Here is an 18,788-nt window from a genome sequence, read left to right as displayed (position 1 = left end):
CGCCGCAACCCGAGGGAAGGTGAATTCTATGCAGGAGGGAACCTCCAAACGGTGTGCTATATGAAGTGTTCATTTTGGCGCGCATTATGCACACACCAATATTGTCAGAATAGAGAATATTATACACCTCCCGCATAGGCTGGCAAAAGACTACGCCGCATATGTGATGTTTCATTCAATGACTTGTTCATTTTGTGGTAAGTATGTGAGTGTTAATTAAAATTTCCACAATGTAAAATTTGATCCGAAGTAAATTAATTTCTCGTTGAAATCCTCAAAATGTATTTCACACAAAAAAAATCATTCAACACGATCTGCCACACTCAATGACGAATTTCACCCTCAATCTGCAAGATGAGAGATGAGATTAACTTATTGTGTGGCAATAGCAATTATTATCTGGATCCCCTTTTGTCCTCATAGACGGATTTCATTCACTAAGGATTCTTTGTGATGTTTTGTGATTTTGTGTGATGGCCAACAACCGGACACGTGGCTTCTTAAACGGAAATAATCGTTCAGTGTCAACCGTGTATGTCACACGAATTTTCCACCCCCTCCGTTTTTCTTTTCTTCATAATAAAAATCAAGTCTTTTCATTCCTTTCGCTGCCACCATCATGAAAATGAAGCAATTTGATGAATTTCACTTTTCTCTTCTTCTTCATGTATATTCCACAAAACAAGAAATTGATTTTAAGGATCCCAAACTATTGGGACACGTCGATTAAAAGAGACAGATAAGACGCGCTTTCATTTTAAATGTATAAGGATACAATCAATCAGTGATAAAAATTACATTAAATTGCTAACAAACAGTCGGCAAGGAGAAATATTCTCACGCTAGGTTCATATTCCGGTACGATGTTTGATTGGTGTGTCAAATTATAGTTTGACTAGTAAACCCTAGCCCCCAATCACGTGTGAGCAAACTCCATTTTGAGCTATAACAGGGGGGCGTATATTACTAAGGGGAATGAATAATACGGTACCCCGAAAAATTTTTTAAATAAAAAAATCCCGTTATCTGACCCTTCAGCAGGTAGAAATAGGGAAAAATCAATTTTTGTGTGGGGGCGCTATAAAGGGGGGTTGGGGCGGAATCCCATATAGCGCTTGCAACTCGTATTGACCCCCTCTACCCCCATACCAAATTTCATCAAGATCGGCCCAGCCGTTTCGGAGGAGTTCATGTGCCACAGACAAACAAACTTTTCAGCTTTATATATTAAGATATATATTAAGATAGATGGATCAAATTACGACATGAGTTTTGAAAAAAAAAGCCCACCCGTGACAATTACGTCATATTTCTAGTAGGATGACTACCCCAGGATTAGGGGTGAGTTGCTCATGTGTGGAAATTGATAGAGCTGCTGAACATTAACCGCAACATCACCAGCTAATGAATGCATGTTTCGCGGGGTTAAATATCACACAGATTATCAATCAAGGGCACGCCACCGACGACTTTATATCCAAAATAAATGACGAGTAATGAAAAACCGCATCATATCGGCGTGTGAAAGATTTACAAACCAATTAAATGAGCATAAGAAGCTCCATATTATGTTTGAATAAAGAAATCTTCAATGATTTTAGTAGAGATTTACGAGAGGAATTAAATTTAAAGCCACTACACTACATAACATGTTACAATTATTGCTCTCATAATCTCTCGCCCTACTTCTATTTCCTACAGCAAGATTCAATGGAGATCCCAGAAAATTGCTTAATGAAATGATTCATCTAAGAGGAAGCGTAGTAAGTACAAAAATCTAATACTTCACAATCCGGAGGCACGATAAACAAATAGACCAACAAAAGTGATGAAATTCTACTGATTTTTCTTTCATATAAAAATTTTTATTGCTAAAAATTACAATTCGATGCGGAATCTCAATCATGGTGATGGATTAGTACGATATTTACAGCACAGGATGACGAAAGGATGACATGGTGGTTTACACATATTTTGGGGAGAGATAAATTATTAAATAGAGAATCTCAATGTCTCCCTTCACAGTCGAATTTTCTGTCCCTGGGCATTAATGTAATATTCAGTGACTCCCAGGGAATTCGTTACATAAACTTTTCCACTATCGCTCTGAGAAGGATACGTGTTGCTAATCTGAGGAACTTGATAGTTTTGACTTGAAGGGGCATATTGCCCTCCAAAATTAATTGGGTACTGCGGGTACTGCTGATGGAAGTTTTGTTGTATATTCGGCTGCGGTCGATTTTGTTGATGAAGCACCAAAATATCTCCATTATTGTAGGTAATTGTACTAGCACTATTTCCACCGAATCCTGTATAAGTGCCCTCCTGCGGCCTCTTTGATCCTGTTAGGATCCTCCCGAATCGCATATGCTGCGGTGTTTCTGAGACAAAGAAGTTATTGTCGAAACGCAAATTTCCCGTTCCTGTTCTATCGGGAAAAATCATTTTGGTCCTGTCGTAGAATTCCAGTGGAAGAGGTTTTGGTATATCAAGAATAATTCCATCTTGATTTTGGTATGGTTCTGGGAAGAATTTTTGTGAAAAAATCATTTCTGCTGCTTGCAATTGAAGGTGATTTGGGAACTGTAGGCTAGACGGAGGGCCAAATCCTATCAATTTTGGAATTCTGTTCGCCTCATCACTGGATACATAGACGTATTCTTGTGGGAAAATTATTGGATTTATCTGCATTTGATGAAAAGTTGGCAATTGCATTCCACTTAGAATTCTGTCTTCTGCTTCAATGCTATCCACATTATTCAATATACGATCTTCTGCTTGGCTTTCTTGCTTATCCAGTTTTACAATCCGTGATTCGGCATTTAAGAGTTTCTGTAAAGTTTTTACATGATCCTTTTTGGGTTCTTCTCCAATGTATTTTTTCCTTTTTACTTCCTTTTCCTTTGTGCTTCCCACATTTCCCAATTCATCGTTCAAATTTCTCTTTTTGCTTGTAATTTTCGTATCAGATTCGGAATTTTCCGAGAAACTCCTTAATAATTTCTCAATTTTCTCATTGCTATTAAAATTTTCAGCTACTTTTGAATCAACACTTCTTTTTTGAAGACGTCGTCCTCGATTAGATCTTCCAGAAAATCGAGCTCCTACGAGTCCCGTAAGAAGATTACCAACAAGTTGACTCAATCCCGTTGTCTGACTACTCTGACTATCAGATCCACTAATCAGGGAAGCAAGAGAACCTAAAGAACTCAGAGAACTAGCTCCGGAGCTTTGAGTATTCCCACTACCAATAAGAGAGGCTAAACTTCCAAGATTTATCGAGTTTGATCCTAGATTGTTTAAGTTAATGCCACCCGTTTGACTACTACCAGCACCGCCTTGAAGTAGTGCCTGAAGTGAACTCAAATCAAAATTGGTTTGTTGATTTTGCTGGTATGTAGGGCTTTGGCTATTAATTTGCTGCTGGTATCCCGGCCTGTACTCTTGCTGATAAGTAGGAATGTCATCCCCAAAGCTAGCACCACCGTTGAAGAATCTGAAGAAACCTCCTCGATGGTTATTCAAATAGTTTAAGATGTCATCCTGTTGAAAAAAATTGTACAAAGAAAAATTTAAGAGTGAGATTAGTGAATTTAATGTTTTAAAATTTCATAAAAAATATGAAATTATAGGATGTCTTCAACAAAACAATAACCTACTAAAGCTTATAAATACCTACAATTTTCAGTACAACAATGATTCAGTTTTCGTGTAGAAGTTTGCAAATTATTTGATTTTATATGCAAATATAGTATTTAAAAAAATATAGGGGAGACCGGGGCTAATAAAGTCACTTAAGGGTTTGGAAAAAGCCTAAAATATCATATTTCCTAGCTAGATAGAACAAAATGATCTGTGAAAGAGTTATAGGACAGTAAATTTCCTAAATCAATGAGCAATTCATTTCGCTTTATCTATTTGGGAAATATTATATTTTGAGCTTTTTCTAAACCCTGTAGTGACTTTTTTAACCCCGGTCTCCCCTACCTACATCAACTAATTAGGTATATTAACAGTTACATAACAAATTGTATTTTTTTGCACTTCAAGCAATTTCTTTGATTTATGTTTACCAGAACTGTGTCACTACAATAAATGCAGCCAATCATGGCGAATTGTCTCCTTTCGGCGTTTCAATAAAAAATCTCATTAAAATTCAATTTAATTAAATGTTATATACCTACTCCAACAACAACAAAAACTTTCAAGTGCCTGTTGTCATTAAAAAAAAAAGTCTCAATCGAATCTGGATGTGAAATAGTATTTTATAGATTCAACCAACATGGGGAAAATAATTTATACATACTATTCAATCTACTCCCATTTTTATTGGTTTCTTTTTGCAATATAACTTTTGAGCGTGTGATCTCACTTTCATCGAGACATGCATTTCATATTACTATCTATGGGTTTGGGTGAGTAATTCATATGATTACCTCATTTTTGGGACACCTCGGGTACGCGGAATCGCATCGACTTTCACCGCCACTAAAGCCAAGAAGTGCAGCACGCCCAAAAATCAGTGTTGGGGATGTAAAAGGAAGTGCTGAAATTAAACTGCGGAGGAATTCAATGAGTTTCTGTGGGAATTTCTTGTTGCTTTAGAGATTGTGATTGAGTAACTTACGCTGTTAGCGATGGTGCACTGAGAAAGGCCGGGAGCCTGGATTGCCGATTGGGATTTCCCACCATTTGGCAGAGTATTTTTGGTACACACTGCAAATCGTCGAATCTCGCGATATTTTCGATAGCATGTCCAAATTGTTCACCCACGTTTACTAGTGGACGTCTGTAGCCATCATTGAATGGACCAGCGCCCACTTGTTGAAAATTCCCACCGGGAAAGTTGCCAATGGGCCCACTGGGACGGTAGTTGTTGGCAAATTGTGCCGCATAATTTGGTGCCCCAAATTGACCAGGTACTTGCTGTGGCCTCTGAAAGGGATATGGTGACTGTGGAAGGATACCCACTTGATTGTCGTCCTGATTGGGGACGTAGTATCCGTATCCACCAGCATAGGGGTTTGGACGGGGATTACTAGTGACGCCGGGATTAGCATAGTGAGCCAAGTAATATGGAGATTGTGGTCTTTGGTATGGCGCTTGTTGAAATTTCTGTGCTGGTGACACCAGAATCTCATTTTGATTTAAATCTCTCTGATCATCTTGGAAGCGAAATGATGAGACGTCGTTGGCATTAACACCATGTGCTGTGTTGTAATTCTCTTGGGTATCATCGGGGAAAAAGTTGACCGCATTTTGTGAGCGTCTAATATTGCAGAAATTTATTAAATCGAAAATTTCAAAATATATTATACGTTAATTATTCATTATAAAATGTTTATGTATTTTGTGACTCTTTTATAAATCAAATTAATAAAATTTGCCCACAAAATAATTATTATTGATCAATTTTATATTGATGTTTTATTTTAATTTCTCTTACAAGAAACACATCTAAATTTGATTCAAGCTATATCATAAATTTTGCAAGGTAAATTTTCCTGCATCTCAAAACTTTCATGAAAAGTGTAATCCTATCCTATAGTCTATGTGTAAGATGTGTAATGAATGACGTGAATTAATTTATGCAAATCCATTGCGGAGCAATGCTCTTCCCCACGGAAAAATGCATCACATAAGCATCAAGTACAACACTATTTAACGGTCCACAAACATCATACATTTGCTCACCTTGAAGTAATATTCTCCGGACTTTGAATCGCCCGACAGAGTGATACAGACGAAATCACCAAAAGAATTAATCGTAACATTTTTTTTTCACTGATTGTGAGTAAATCAACACATTTCACTGAAGAATTCAACGTATTTTGTGATCACTTTCCACTTTTCTTGCACTTTTTCTCACGCTCCAATATATGAATAATTCCCAAGTACTCCCAGCTCGTCACGAAATGCATCTAGTCGCTCGGAATGTGTTTCTTTAATTGAAGTTGGGTTCGCGATTTTGTGGGCAAAAGTCTCACTCAGGTATAGGAAAAATGGAGAAGAAACTAGTGGGGAGGCCACTCTGTGGGCTTCATTGAAGAACTTTCCTCAGACAAACACACATGCATAATTTGGACCATTCCACCAGTTAAAATTTTTGCTATGTGTTTTTGTGAAAGTATATATCAAGGTGTTTGACTGTGGGATATTTTTCACCTCCCCATTGTATTCACGTTGTTTATGTTTACAGAGAGGCGCAAAATGATATAATATGGCTTCATATCTCTAACCATCGACAACCTACTTAAACAAATTTTTATCATTAATGCAATTTCTGCATAGGTCAAGATATTTTGGCAACTAAGTGGACCTAGTTTCGTCACACTTTTGAAATGTTAAATGCTGATGAACGTATTGTGTGACCATGTTTTAGTTGTTTGCAAAATGATCGCCCACACGGTGAGAGATCACTTTCTTCTCTTTCGAATCGCTGATTGACCACAACAAACAAGACAATTTATTTAGACGCCCTCATACAGGATGTTAACCCGTGTGACGTCACTCTGAATAACCGAAATTTCACTTTTCTTCACAACGTCCGATCATGGCAAAATTGTGCAACATTTCGCGCGTGTGATCAAAATAACTGATCATAGGGAAAATGTGCTAATCAATCAACTTGGAATAACCCATACGTGTGATCTTACAACTGTGAGGTGGAAATTTGAAATTGCATTTTTTTTTCACATGATTCTTCTCGAAAAACCAGAAATCCCGGCAAAGTTGCGAAAGAGCCGCAATTGTACATAGAGTGCTGCACCACATGAAAATTGCCGCAAAAGAAACTCGTCGCGGGTTCACCTGTTTGTTTTTTCAGCGCGTAAAATTCAATAGCAACATCTAGCGGAAAGTGAGAGTGTAACACCAATCGAAGAACTTGCAGGCGTAAAGCAGGTGTGGTGTGAGCTTTTAATCCAAAAGCTCCCACCGCGTATTGCTTAAGAAATCCAAACGAGACATAGTTTCGAAATACTCACAATCACAATGTTTACTCAGAGGTCGAGAAAAAAGTCTTTTGCACAATATAAAAAGACTTTTTTTTTGGGCAGAAAACAGTACAACTAAATTGGAAATGATTTTCAAGCAGAGTGACTAGGCTCACGCAAGCTCTCGATTTTCTCGGTGGCAATCCAATCGTTTTGCGAGTTGCTTGCAGAGATTGGGACTTCTAATGACGTCTCCAAGAAAGACTGAGAGCAGATACCATTGACGCATTCCAACTGTGTGAATTTTGTAATTACTGAAAATTAAAAAAAAAAAATTCAGAATTAAAATTATTAAAATGTTTTTTTTTGTGAATTTATAAAATTATATTAATTTCAGATTCGAGTGAGAAAAATCATAAGCCCAAGTTTAAAAGTATTCGAATATGTTTATGATAAGAGTCGGAGATCACTGAGGTGGTCCTGGTCACAGCAACGTTATGGTGCTCATTGAGTTCATCGACACATTTTTTTATTAGGATACTAATAGGTGCGTATTTTATTTATATAAAACCTAAAAATTAATTTAGCATTTTCTAATATGTGTTAAATTGAAATTACACACATAAAATTAAATATTTTGGACACTGAACTAGTAAATTACAGCACGGAGCTTTAAGGAAAAACTTAGGTATTCTTTGTGTGAAAGGAATAACAAGTAAATTAAATTCCTAAATAAAGTTTTTCTCTATCAAGAAAATACTAATCAATTATTTCTTTGTGGATAATCATCTATATTTTTATTTACAAGAATCGCATTTATTTAAAGAAACATGTTTAGATAATTCGGGTAATTCAAAGAATTTTTTGAAAAAAGTAGAACAAGGAAGTTTCTTGTAATTGTTAAACCTTGAAAACGTTCCATAAAAAAATAAAAAGTAGAAGAAGCGCATTGAAACCATTCGACCCAGTTTATATTATTCAACGAAAGATTCCACATAACTTTCAATGAATTAATACTCAATTTGCATAAATAAACACTCATCTGTGGAAGTTATATCTTTAAATTAGATAATACGGAAGTTATAAATAACTTTTGGAAATGAATATTCTAATTCATTTCCAAAAGTTATTTATAACTTCCGTATTATCTAATTTAAAGATATAACTTCCACAGATAATTCTATATCATTCTTTTTTTATGTTTTATTTTAATGATGAAGTGAAAAGAAAAGTCACCTACCTCAAGATATCATTCCAGTCGGGCTGTTCTCCTGGGATTGACTTCCACGCGTGTATCCGGCAGGGTTCCTCGAGGACACAAGCTTTTGGTCCAAACTCCGACAGGATCCTCTTCTCTGCAACAGTAGCATCAATGGCAACGGTTGCATAAGCATTTGTCGCGTGTTCAATGGAGCGGCGAGTGCGAGACTGATATGTTTCTGTAAGAGTATTTAAGAAATGGAAGTTTCATGAGTTTACACCTCATTCAATCATGGTTTAGTGTTTTGATTTATGTCAAAATCGGCTTTTTATACGCACGAAATTAACAATAGGGAAACAGTGCTCATTTATTAGTTTTTTGAGTACATACATGAGAAAATTCAGCTCTGACTTTTTTCCCATTTACTTAATCATATTTTATTTTGTAGCATAATTAATCACATTAAACATTTGAAGTGCTTTCTCTCATGTAATTTTATGCAGAGCATAACTACCGTGTTAAAGACTGAGAGTACCTACAGAAAAAAAAATGAAAAAGTAACATGTACCAAATTTGTGGCTAAATAAAAAAACAGTAACTCGTGCTAATTGGGATAAAGAAATGGGAATAAAATCAAAGAGAAGTTATGCTTTGAATTAGCGGTTTTTATGTAAAAGATTTCTTAGTCTTTTTACTAAATTCGAATACTGCGAAGAAGTTCCCATGCGTGCAAATATCTTCGGGCTAAAGAGTGAAGGTTCATCTTATGTCATAATTTTGCAATAATACATATATGGAGAAACATTTCCATGGTCAAGTTAAACAATTTCTTAGAAATTTGGCAATTTGGTACCTACATTAAAATAAAGAAAAAATGTCTTACGTGGATTAAGAGAATATGCGAGCTTCTTTACGAAATTTGTTAGTCGCACAGCCATTATGATGACGGGAAAGCCAACCAATTGGACAGGTAACTCAAATAGGGGTTGCTCAGCTTGAGCCACAGCATAATCTGGCATATCCATTGCCAGGATGATCACAAAAAGTAGCACCACACATGACGACAACACCTTATTGAGATTCATAATGGAGGATTTATTGTGACACTCTCACACTCGAAAGAAATGGCTAATCATTTAGCTATACTTGATGGGGAAAATAAATGAAAGCACTCTTCCAAATGACTCTGATATTTGTCACGTAGATTGCACTCTTTGGTTCGTCTTCCACTTGGTAACTTTTTTCTCACTTTCTTCAGCACTGTGTTTCTTGAGATGAAAAATGATCTCAATTAGCAACACGATGGATCACACACCACTTGATAATCGCGATTGTTTTTCAGTACTGAGAGCTTTTGTGCTCACGGAAACGCACTTGTCTTGTGGATCATCGGCAATTCACAGAGTGACTGAAGTTGGTCTCAGCAAGCACCTCGTTGTGAGGCATAACACTTCTTTTACTTTCAAACCTCGTTTCATTTTTAAAGTAGAAGCATTTGTATACTACAATTGACTTCTCTCTAATCGCATTTATGTTTTCTATTAGCTTCCTTTTAATTCTACAAGAAAACGTATAAAATTTATAAGCATAATATGTAATTCATTCTTAATTTTATTTCTTGATATCCTTAGGCATGTTGGGCATCTATATATGTTTTTCCCTGACTCGACTATAATATCAGAAAAAAATACTATAAGATCAGTCTCATGTATGCAGGTATACGTCACACACTCTATATCAGAAACAGAAAAATGAACAGTACAATCATACGTACCTATGTGATTAAAATAAAAATAATTTTATTTATATATTTTTTTAATATCTTACAAGACAAAAAATTATTGAATTGAGCATTTTGCAAAGTCTCAAAACATCTGGCCTAGTATTTTCTCTGTGTTAAAGTTTTGGAGCACACGGCAAGTGAAAGTTTACGCGACGTGCATTGGTCGAGGCCTTTTGGTAACTGTTACGTCGTCATTCAAAGATAGTTATGTGTTGTTTGTCGTTGGAATTCACGGTGCAGGGTTATTCCTCTTGCATCCAATCTTGTGTGCACTTCTCCGAGGAATGCCGATTATTTTCCACGTTAGGTCAGTGAAAATGATTGAATGTAGACCAAATGGTTTCCGTTTCTTGCATCCAAGAGAGCTTGCAGCAAAGCTACTCTATAAATGCTGTGAGGAAAGTGAAAACTTTCTGGATGCTGCTGCAAAGTAATATTTCCTCAAATTGCAGACTTAATCGCTGCATAAGCAGATGTAAACGTGAGTAGTTTATGTATCGATTAAGCTGGTGTGCGCAGTAAATTTCATGCTTTAATTGCTGATTTCATATCATCGTTTTTATATATTTACAAGTTGTCGAGGAAGAAGCATTTCTTTCAGCTAGGAAGCAAAAATGTTGCATGCTTTCTACATGATAGAAAAAAAAGGAACAAAACACATGCGAACTCAAAGGTTAAAATCAAAGTACTGGAAAATATGTTTTGATTGGTTTTGATGTTAAACAGCAAAGTCAAATGAACTTTTTATATGCTGCCCACATGGTGGTGATGACAGGGTGGAATCCCACGTGGGTATGAAGAGAGTGGAACACCACCGAAGCGTGCAACATAATGTTTTGCAAACATTAACGGTGCAAGAGAGACACACATGCAATGGGCAAGATCTCCCACTATTCCACCCAACATCTTTGCCCAGCTGAATCCCCCAGACAGATATCATCCACGCCGCTGCACACAATTCCACTGAAAGATGAAGTAATTGAAGTCACTTTCAGTTATGCAGGTTATGCAACTTTGCAGAAGACCCATAGAATAACGAAGGAAAAACTAATTACATATTTTCCTTCCATGTTTGAATACACAGTATAGATGAGTCGGAAGAGGAGTGCAAAACCAAACACCTCTCACTAGACACTCCATCATTGTTCCATAGTTAATTGAACTGAAATTTATGACGATCATATTTTTGATAAATTTTTATACGCCACCAAAACCACTTCACGATTTCTTCTCATTTCACCAATTTTAATAGCCCCCATTTCGCGGGGAAAGTGCCACTGCGAATTATTAAAATGTTGCTGTATGAACTACTACTCATATGTATACCTACTTAAATGTGAGCTTTCTGCAAAATTATTCATTGACATATTTATTATAAATTTATAAAAGAAAATTAAAAGAAGAAAACAGCTACAATGAAATAGTTAAGACAGTTAAGTTCAAAATTTTCTTACAGCCTGAATGTATACAAAATTAAGTAATCAAGTTATAAAAAAAATAGCAGTATAACACTTGTATTAAAAATGATCTTGTAGTGATCCCAAGAAAAAAAAACAAATACGACAGAATTCTTCAAGATCAAGATCATCAGCATTGATTTAAAATTCAATTTAATTCAACAAAATATGGCACCGTTTATTTGATTTTTATTGAGAGCAAAGAACGGATCATAATTTAAGTCTTCATTAAACAAAAATTATGAAAAGTAATATAAAAAAAAGTTTAGAAAAAGGAAAGGTCATATTACCTTGCATATTGGTCTGTAGTGAAGGCAAAGGGCATAGCAAGTTCACCTTGCCATATTAAATGGCGGCAATTATATTTTAAAAATAAATCTGGTTGACTATTTTTTTTGATTTGCATTGCATTTAAAAAATTATTGATTTCTGATTATCTTTTATTAATAAAATATTCGTATTTTTTAAATGATGTTGAACACTTTTAATAATATTGTTTCTCTTTGAAATCAGTAAACTACACTTTTTGTTTTACTTTTATTACATACATACATACATGTGTGTATGCATGCATGTATGGTACGTGCAGGGGTATAGTATGTTTAAATAGAAAGCTTTCTCGTTAATAAGCCAATCAATAGTTACATGCAATCAAAAACTAAGATAGGTACATAAATGATTTCTCCATTGACTATTTCAATTTATTTATAGAGATTGAGAACAGAGAGCTTAAAATATTTAAATAAAATGCGTATAGGTTCAAAAATATATTTTTAATTTTTCAGCACAAAATTTCAAAATTCCTAATAAATTTTTGAACAATTTTGTATAATGAAAATTGAATAACCCTGTAGAATCGACGAAAGGTGACTCAATCGATCAATAAATGCAATTATGTAAGCCACAAGAATTTGGTAAAAAATAAGATCTTTTTTATTATGCCGGCTTTTTTAATGTAGTATGATTAAATCGAAAAACAGGTTGTGTATTTTTGACATGAAAGAAATAATCATTTATTTTCCGCTGTACTCACAACTCAAAGGGCAAAGATGAGGTAAGATTGTAAACTTTATTTCTATCAAAAGCTTCACCTTATTGTGTAATATGTAATTGTACATACATTACAAAATACATAGTATATAGCATATCCTTAATTAAATCCAACAAACTAAAAAATACTAGCAATAATGTAAAAAAAAAATTAAGTATATAGTATATTAATCTATCAACAAAATTTGCATGAATGAATGTTTCTTCATATAAGACTAGATCATCCATTATTCATTAAAATCACATGAGTTTCGTAAAATATCGCGTATTGGCGTCTATTTGAGTGACACCTTTGAGCTCAATTGCATTAATTTTTGCGAACTGAATGGGCAATTTGGCCAGAGTTGAGAACATCCAATGGTTCCAGAGAGGGAATCGCCGGATCGCAAGAGTTGTCCCATGTGAGCTGCAAAGTGCCAGCGAGTTGGGGCAACAGCCATTGCCAGGGTGAGTGTTGTTGATCTGAAAAGGTACAGGAAAAAAAAGAACAATAAAGAATTAGATAAAATGGAATGCGGCACTGTCCAAAGAAAGTCCACCATAAAATTGTTGATGAAAACAATATTCACATAATGTACATAAGTACTTCCGAGCTGAAGGTACATAGAGACGTAATATCACCTTTATTGCACAAAACGTTGGCGTTATGTGATCATATGGTGGAGAGTGAAAGCGATTATGTTACTTGTGCAGTATAAAGACAGTGTAATAAATAACACTTCCATGGTATTTCTTTGGCGTCATCTGAATAGTCTGAATACCGAGACATTAAATTATAATATGTATATATTTTATTTACTTTATCAGAGTGAGAAGATCCCGCTCTCTGTCACTCAAATTGTAGCTGGGTCTTGCTGCCATCTCGCACAGCATTTTGGGCAAGCAGGATTCCTTCAGGGTCTCTGTAAGCTTCCTCTTTGAGATCTGATATGTGGCTGATGTATGCGTCTCCTCGGGTGAGCTATCGAGGATGTTGAGTGCTGTTCCTGCAAAATAACAATATATAAAATTCTCAAGATCTTGAGGAAGTGGATGACGTTTAATTCAGATGCAAAACCAGTCTCTCACAGATTTACAGAGAGCGAGGTAACTGACATTCACGGAGGTCAGTCTCGATGGTGCAAGTCAATCTTCACGTAGCTATTGGAAGAATCCAATGTAAAGCATTATGACGCGGAAAGTGCAATTAAAAATCCACTCCACGTTGCAGAAGCGTTAAAATGAAATAGAAATCAGAGGGCATCGGATAGCACGATTCAACCTTGGCTTTTACAATTCAAAAAATAAAATAAAATACTATATTTGTTGGAAGAAAAAACTAACATTAATAAAGCATATCAGATGGCAAGTTATTCTTCTCTATCTAGTTTTCTTGAAGCTTAATGGTAAAAAAGCCGCCAAACAAGCTTCTGGGAAGTGAAATATACAAAATAAATGTATACGGAATCAATACAAAAAGCTGTGACATTGAAAATATACATAATTTTGTACCTCTGAGACAATGTAAAGCTACAGAGAAGACCGAAAATTTTCTTTATTTGCTTAAAATATTAAAAAAAAAAAAGATTTGTCAGACAAGACAATTGCAAGATTAAAACTTTTTTATACATTGTTTGCAACGAGTAAAATTAAGGTATTTCGTAAAACATTTTCCTTGCAAACTTCTTAATGCGTGAGACTGTGAAATGGAAAATTCTTTAATTGGTACATAGTGGAGGTGAGAAAATCTTTTTCAAATGAATTCATTTTTGTGCAATTTTCTGTGAAAATTGATGGGAATTGAGAAATTTTAATGCATCCAGCCATACTATATCATTGTTAAAGATTGTTATTACCTCAATTGCACCCAATAATGCTTGCAAAAATTCAACAAATAAATTTAGTTTTTTATTATACAACATTTATTACCATCAACAATATGCAAATCTGGATCCTCGTCCCTTAAATTTGAAGGATTCCTAGGAGAAGGTCGGTCACTTTTAACATTCCCATATCCCAAAAAGTCACCAAATAGTATCACAGCAAATGCCATTAGCAGCATTATTCGGAATCTCCAAGCCGCTTCCATTGTTCACACGAAAACAATTAAAATTTAAATCAACTAAAATATTTTCACAATTCGTGATAAATGCATTGAAATTCTAACACAAACGATATGTTTTTTAAGTTTATTTCAGAACTTTATCTATCGCCTGAGCCAATGCAATAAATGTCGTGGCTATTGATGAAAACTACTATTAACATGAACCTTCATTGTGGTGTATAGATTCAACTTGATACACAGCTAAAGAATAAAGTCACAGTCCTTGAGAATTTTTCTCAACGCCAAGTATAGGTCAAGTATCTTCGCAGTCTTTTAGGTGTAAAATACCTATGCTTTCACTATTTTCGGATATTCCTTATTAGAGATGGTCTTATATTTTTTTCTAAGCACCCGCGTTTATACAATTTTCACTTTCGCGGGAATTATTTCACAAAAAAAAATTACACAATGCGGTATAATTTTCGTGATCACAAGAGAGGAAAACCGCAAGACAAACGATCAATTGGAGTGCTCATGATCGACTGAAGGAGCACGAGAGACTCCAAAGCAACTCACCTGAGAGGTGTATTTTGGAGTTTCGCTCTCTGTTCACGTAAAAAAATACCCAACACAGCTCCGCATTCAACATTGTTGTTTTGTTTAAAGCGCCATCACCACTATACAAAAAGCCATTCTCTATTTTTAATATATACCTATCTTTATAGGTGTCTAAAAAAATTCCATATTGCTTCCACGTCGTGGATAAAAGTGCGCACATTCAATCACCTCCAATCACCTCGCTCTGAATTGCTATTGATAGGAGATGATCATAGAAAATATTCTGTTTAACCAGGCAATTAACATTTTTCTGATGTATCAAAACATCCAGAATACCTCAATTTGTTTGCATATTGAATGGCGACATTTTTGGTACAAAAATAGCCACACAATTATTCAGACATTGTCCGATGATTGAACAATCATCCATAAATCATCTCACCAATTACACCTGTCTGTCTTTCAATGGAACATTTAGAGAAATCATTAAAAATTCACCAAGCAGTATGCAAAAATCTATTTACTCTCTATGCTATCTAACTTAAGAATGTCACTTAAGAGTGTTATTCACCTCTTTGCAGTTTTGAAGTTACAGAACAATTTAAATACAATACAATGTTAAAAAAATTAACTAGGTACCTAAAGGATATTTTTAATTACAAAGTAAAAGTAATGTTGTTAAGAATCTGTTCAAAAAGAAAAAGAAATAGAGTAGGTACCAAACGAATATTTCGAAAATGAATTTTCTTACATCGTCATATACCAGAGACACTACATATAGAGAAAAAAAAAACACCTAAAATAGGTTAATTAACAGGTCATACTAACACACACTTCAGAGGCCTCAATGGTAAGAATACTTTCATGCAAAGTTAAATTGTGATGGTTGCACTTTAGCTTTGAAAGACTCTTCGTATCAAAAATGTAATCAATCATCTCAATGCCAAAGAATTGAGAGAACTACATGCTTTGTGATCACTGCTAACTGATAGATAAATCGCAATAATTCCTTCCATTCACAATGTGTTGTATATACATATGTATATCCACTAAACGTATAACGTTAGGCAATTCTAAATTTAAGTGTATATGAGTATATAGTTATCACAGAGTTTTAATTTTATTTTGTTTTATAAAATATATATAGGTACATGTCATTTAATGAAGAAACTTACGGTTAACAGAATCTTTGCGCTTTTGAAGAGTGTATCACAATTAAAATACATTAAACGGCTTAAAGTTGTCATATGTAGACACTTTTTATAAATTAAAGAATGCACAATATTTAAGTAGAAAAATAAACAAGAATATTAACACCTTCCACATAAATAAAAAAATCCAAAATTTCCAGGTAAACTGGTCTTTAAAAAAATACCATCAGGAAGTAAAATTTTCTTTACCAAAATGCAAAATAATAAAATAGTTGTTTAACAAACTTGAACAATTTAACGTGTATTTCAATATACACGTGTCCCCAAAATTATGAGTAGAATGATCTAAATTTTATCGCAATGGACAAAGTCACTCAAATTTACGTTATTGTGCATGAATTAGTGGGTGTCGTAAAGATGGTCTAAATGGAAGTGTGTCGTTTAGAGGGTTTAATGCTTAATATCCCTTAAGGTGCTTTTCTCAAATTCATCACTTACCTCCGCCCAGCATTTATGCTGCATAAATAAACGTTAAGGACACCATAGTAGTAAATACATACGTCAATCCAAATTTGCTAAAGCACAAACAGCCCTCGGGGATTCCTCAACGCACCCTCCAGGACGGAAGCTTGTGTTCATTTCAGTGTGAGGATTGTCCAATAAAATATATCATTATTCGCATACACGAATATTATATGCAATTCACTGCGATATATAGAGACTTACTTGCAATAAATGCCTCTTCCATCATAATCACACCCACTTTTACTACCCTTTGTCATTTACTTTATCATATATTTTTGATCGAGGGTATTTGTTCATGGAATAAATGCAATTTTTGTCATTTTACATCCTGCGAATCCCTATTTTGTTGTGTATCCATAACTAAAATTGACTGAAAAATATTATTTTTAAATTATATTTTTTTTCTCAATTTCTAAGTCTAATAGAAAAGAATGGGAAAAATTATTCATTTCAACTTCGATGAAAGAAACATTTTAATTAAACACATTCATATTGTATTGACAAATCCCTCACAAATGTATTGTTACAATTTAGCTGGTGTGGTTGGCAATCAACCATAAGCGTTTGTCATGTTGAGCGAATGACTCTTCCAAAATTCTGCACATCTTAATCGTTTTATCATCGAAATCACAATGTATATCTCAATGGAACTTGACGCATATGCGGAAGTTAAATTTTTGATTGATTCTTCTTTCCTCCATGTCATTCTTTCACCCGCATTACATCACTCTACTTGTTTCCTGTTGCTACAAGAAAATAAATCCACAATATGCCGTATACCGGGAATCAATTGAATCCCGCGAATAAAATTCAATGCGACATATCGAGAGTTTTACATTCATCTTCTTTTTTTTTTTTCAGGAAAACCGCACAGTCCTCCACCAAAGCTCTTGAATGTGTGTGGAAGGGGTAGCAGTTGAGGGTTCAATTCCCTCTTTTGTGAATTTGAGTAATCGCGCTCATAACCCATTCAAGTGGGACGTTATATTTTATTTGCTGTTAGCTACCTTCCGTGGCGGGGGTGGTTTGTATCTCTCTGGGGCCAAAAAAAAGTCATGGGTGGAAAATGTTGTTAGGCCAACAAGGGGATTTTCGAGTCAACCACCCCTTTTAGCCGAGTGGCACATACATCAAATTTGCTGTTCACATATGTTGACATGCGGTATGATTTTTCGATTAAAATAATTTATATGCATGTCTCGCGGTATTGCACAAACAACCACACTCCTTTATTCACTATACCACAAAATTGCGAAAAAGTACGCAGAAATGCATTTAATACTTTTTTTTTTTTCTAAAGAAAATTGAAAAATTCACTTTTCTTCTTCAGATGGCTTATTTTGACATCAGGAAGATGGAGAGAATGAAAAAAGAATGCAAAAGAATGGGGTGAATTTTGATTTGTTTTCCCACCACTTGCGCTCTAAAATATTCTCTTTATTCACCCCGAAATTGAGTTTTATATTATGCGTATTTTTTCATCATCTTTTTCGGTAAACCCCGCATGATAAGACTCTCTGGAGACTTGTGATAGAATTATTTATGAAATGAAGAGTTGTATTTACGACTTTTTCCTTCGCTTTTGAGATAAAAAGACTGCCACTGAGGAAAAATCCATTTGAAATATTTAACTCATTTGAAGAATGAGGAGGTAGCCCCCCACTACCTTTAACCCCTTTTTTATAGCCAAAATGAAAATTAAAATTCACTTTTATAACCTTAAATGTATCTGAAGAAAGATGCTCCACATTTGGTTAATTTTATACATTTATTTTTATATGAATGTCCCCGCGAATAAAAACACCCTTTCCCACTGATAAGCCATGTGTCGCCCGGCTGCAAGATTATTTCAGTTAAAATTTTACGATTATAAAAATATGAGCTTCGTCCTCGTCCGCGGTCCCAGTAACGTAGATATATAGAAGTAATCTATGTAGGTGCACCAAAAGAGACAGAATTATTTTACACTTTTATGCCCTTTTAATTGCTCTCTGGTATTATTTTAATTGACGGGAAGAGACAAAAACAGTGAGATATAATTTATTTACACATTAATTGAAGCCCCTTATTTTTGAGCAATTTTTTCTTCATCCTGAAACTTGCTG

At 34.8% G+C, this 18,788-nt stretch overlaps 3 protein-coding genes across 4 annotated transcripts in view; all 3 read right to left on the bottom strand.

The window, feature by feature from the left end:
* The window catches only part of LOC129797522 (LIM domain-binding protein 2), a 421,356-nt gene that overhangs the window by 122,118 nt on the left and 280,450 nt on the right, over window positions 1–18,788 (bottom strand). The window lies entirely within an intron of this gene.
* Window positions 5,954–9,568, bottom strand: LOC129797755 (uncharacterized). The gene is made up of 3 exons (XM_055840593.1): window positions 9,020–9,568; window positions 8,176–8,374; window positions 5,954–7,249 (listed from the first exon to the last, which is right to left on the bottom strand). Exons 1-3 carry the CDS (start codon window positions 9,219–9,221, stop codon window positions 7,108–7,110), a joined length of 543 nt encoding a protein of 180 aa, XP_055696568.1. The 5' UTR covers window positions 9,222–9,568; the 3' UTR covers window positions 5,954–7,107.
* LOC129797757 (uncharacterized) lies at window positions 12,427–14,998 on the bottom strand. The gene is made up of 3 exons (XM_055840596.1): window positions 14,335–14,998; window positions 13,226–13,412; window positions 12,427–12,888 (listed from the first exon to the last, which is right to left on the bottom strand). Exons 1-3 carry the CDS (start codon window positions 14,492–14,494, stop codon window positions 12,702–12,704), a joined length of 534 nt encoding a protein of 177 aa, XP_055696571.1. The 5' UTR covers window positions 14,495–14,998; the 3' UTR covers window positions 12,427–12,701.

Source organism: Lutzomyia longipalpis, chromosome 1, assembly GCF_024334085.1.
Source record: "Lutzomyia longipalpis isolate SR_M1_2022 chromosome 1, ASM2433408v1".
NCBI classification, from domain to species: Eukaryota; Metazoa; Arthropoda; class Insecta; order Diptera; family Psychodidae; genus Lutzomyia; species Lutzomyia longipalpis.
Note: the sequence above shows the minus strand (reverse complement) of the source record. Positions and strands in the feature narration are given on the sequence as shown.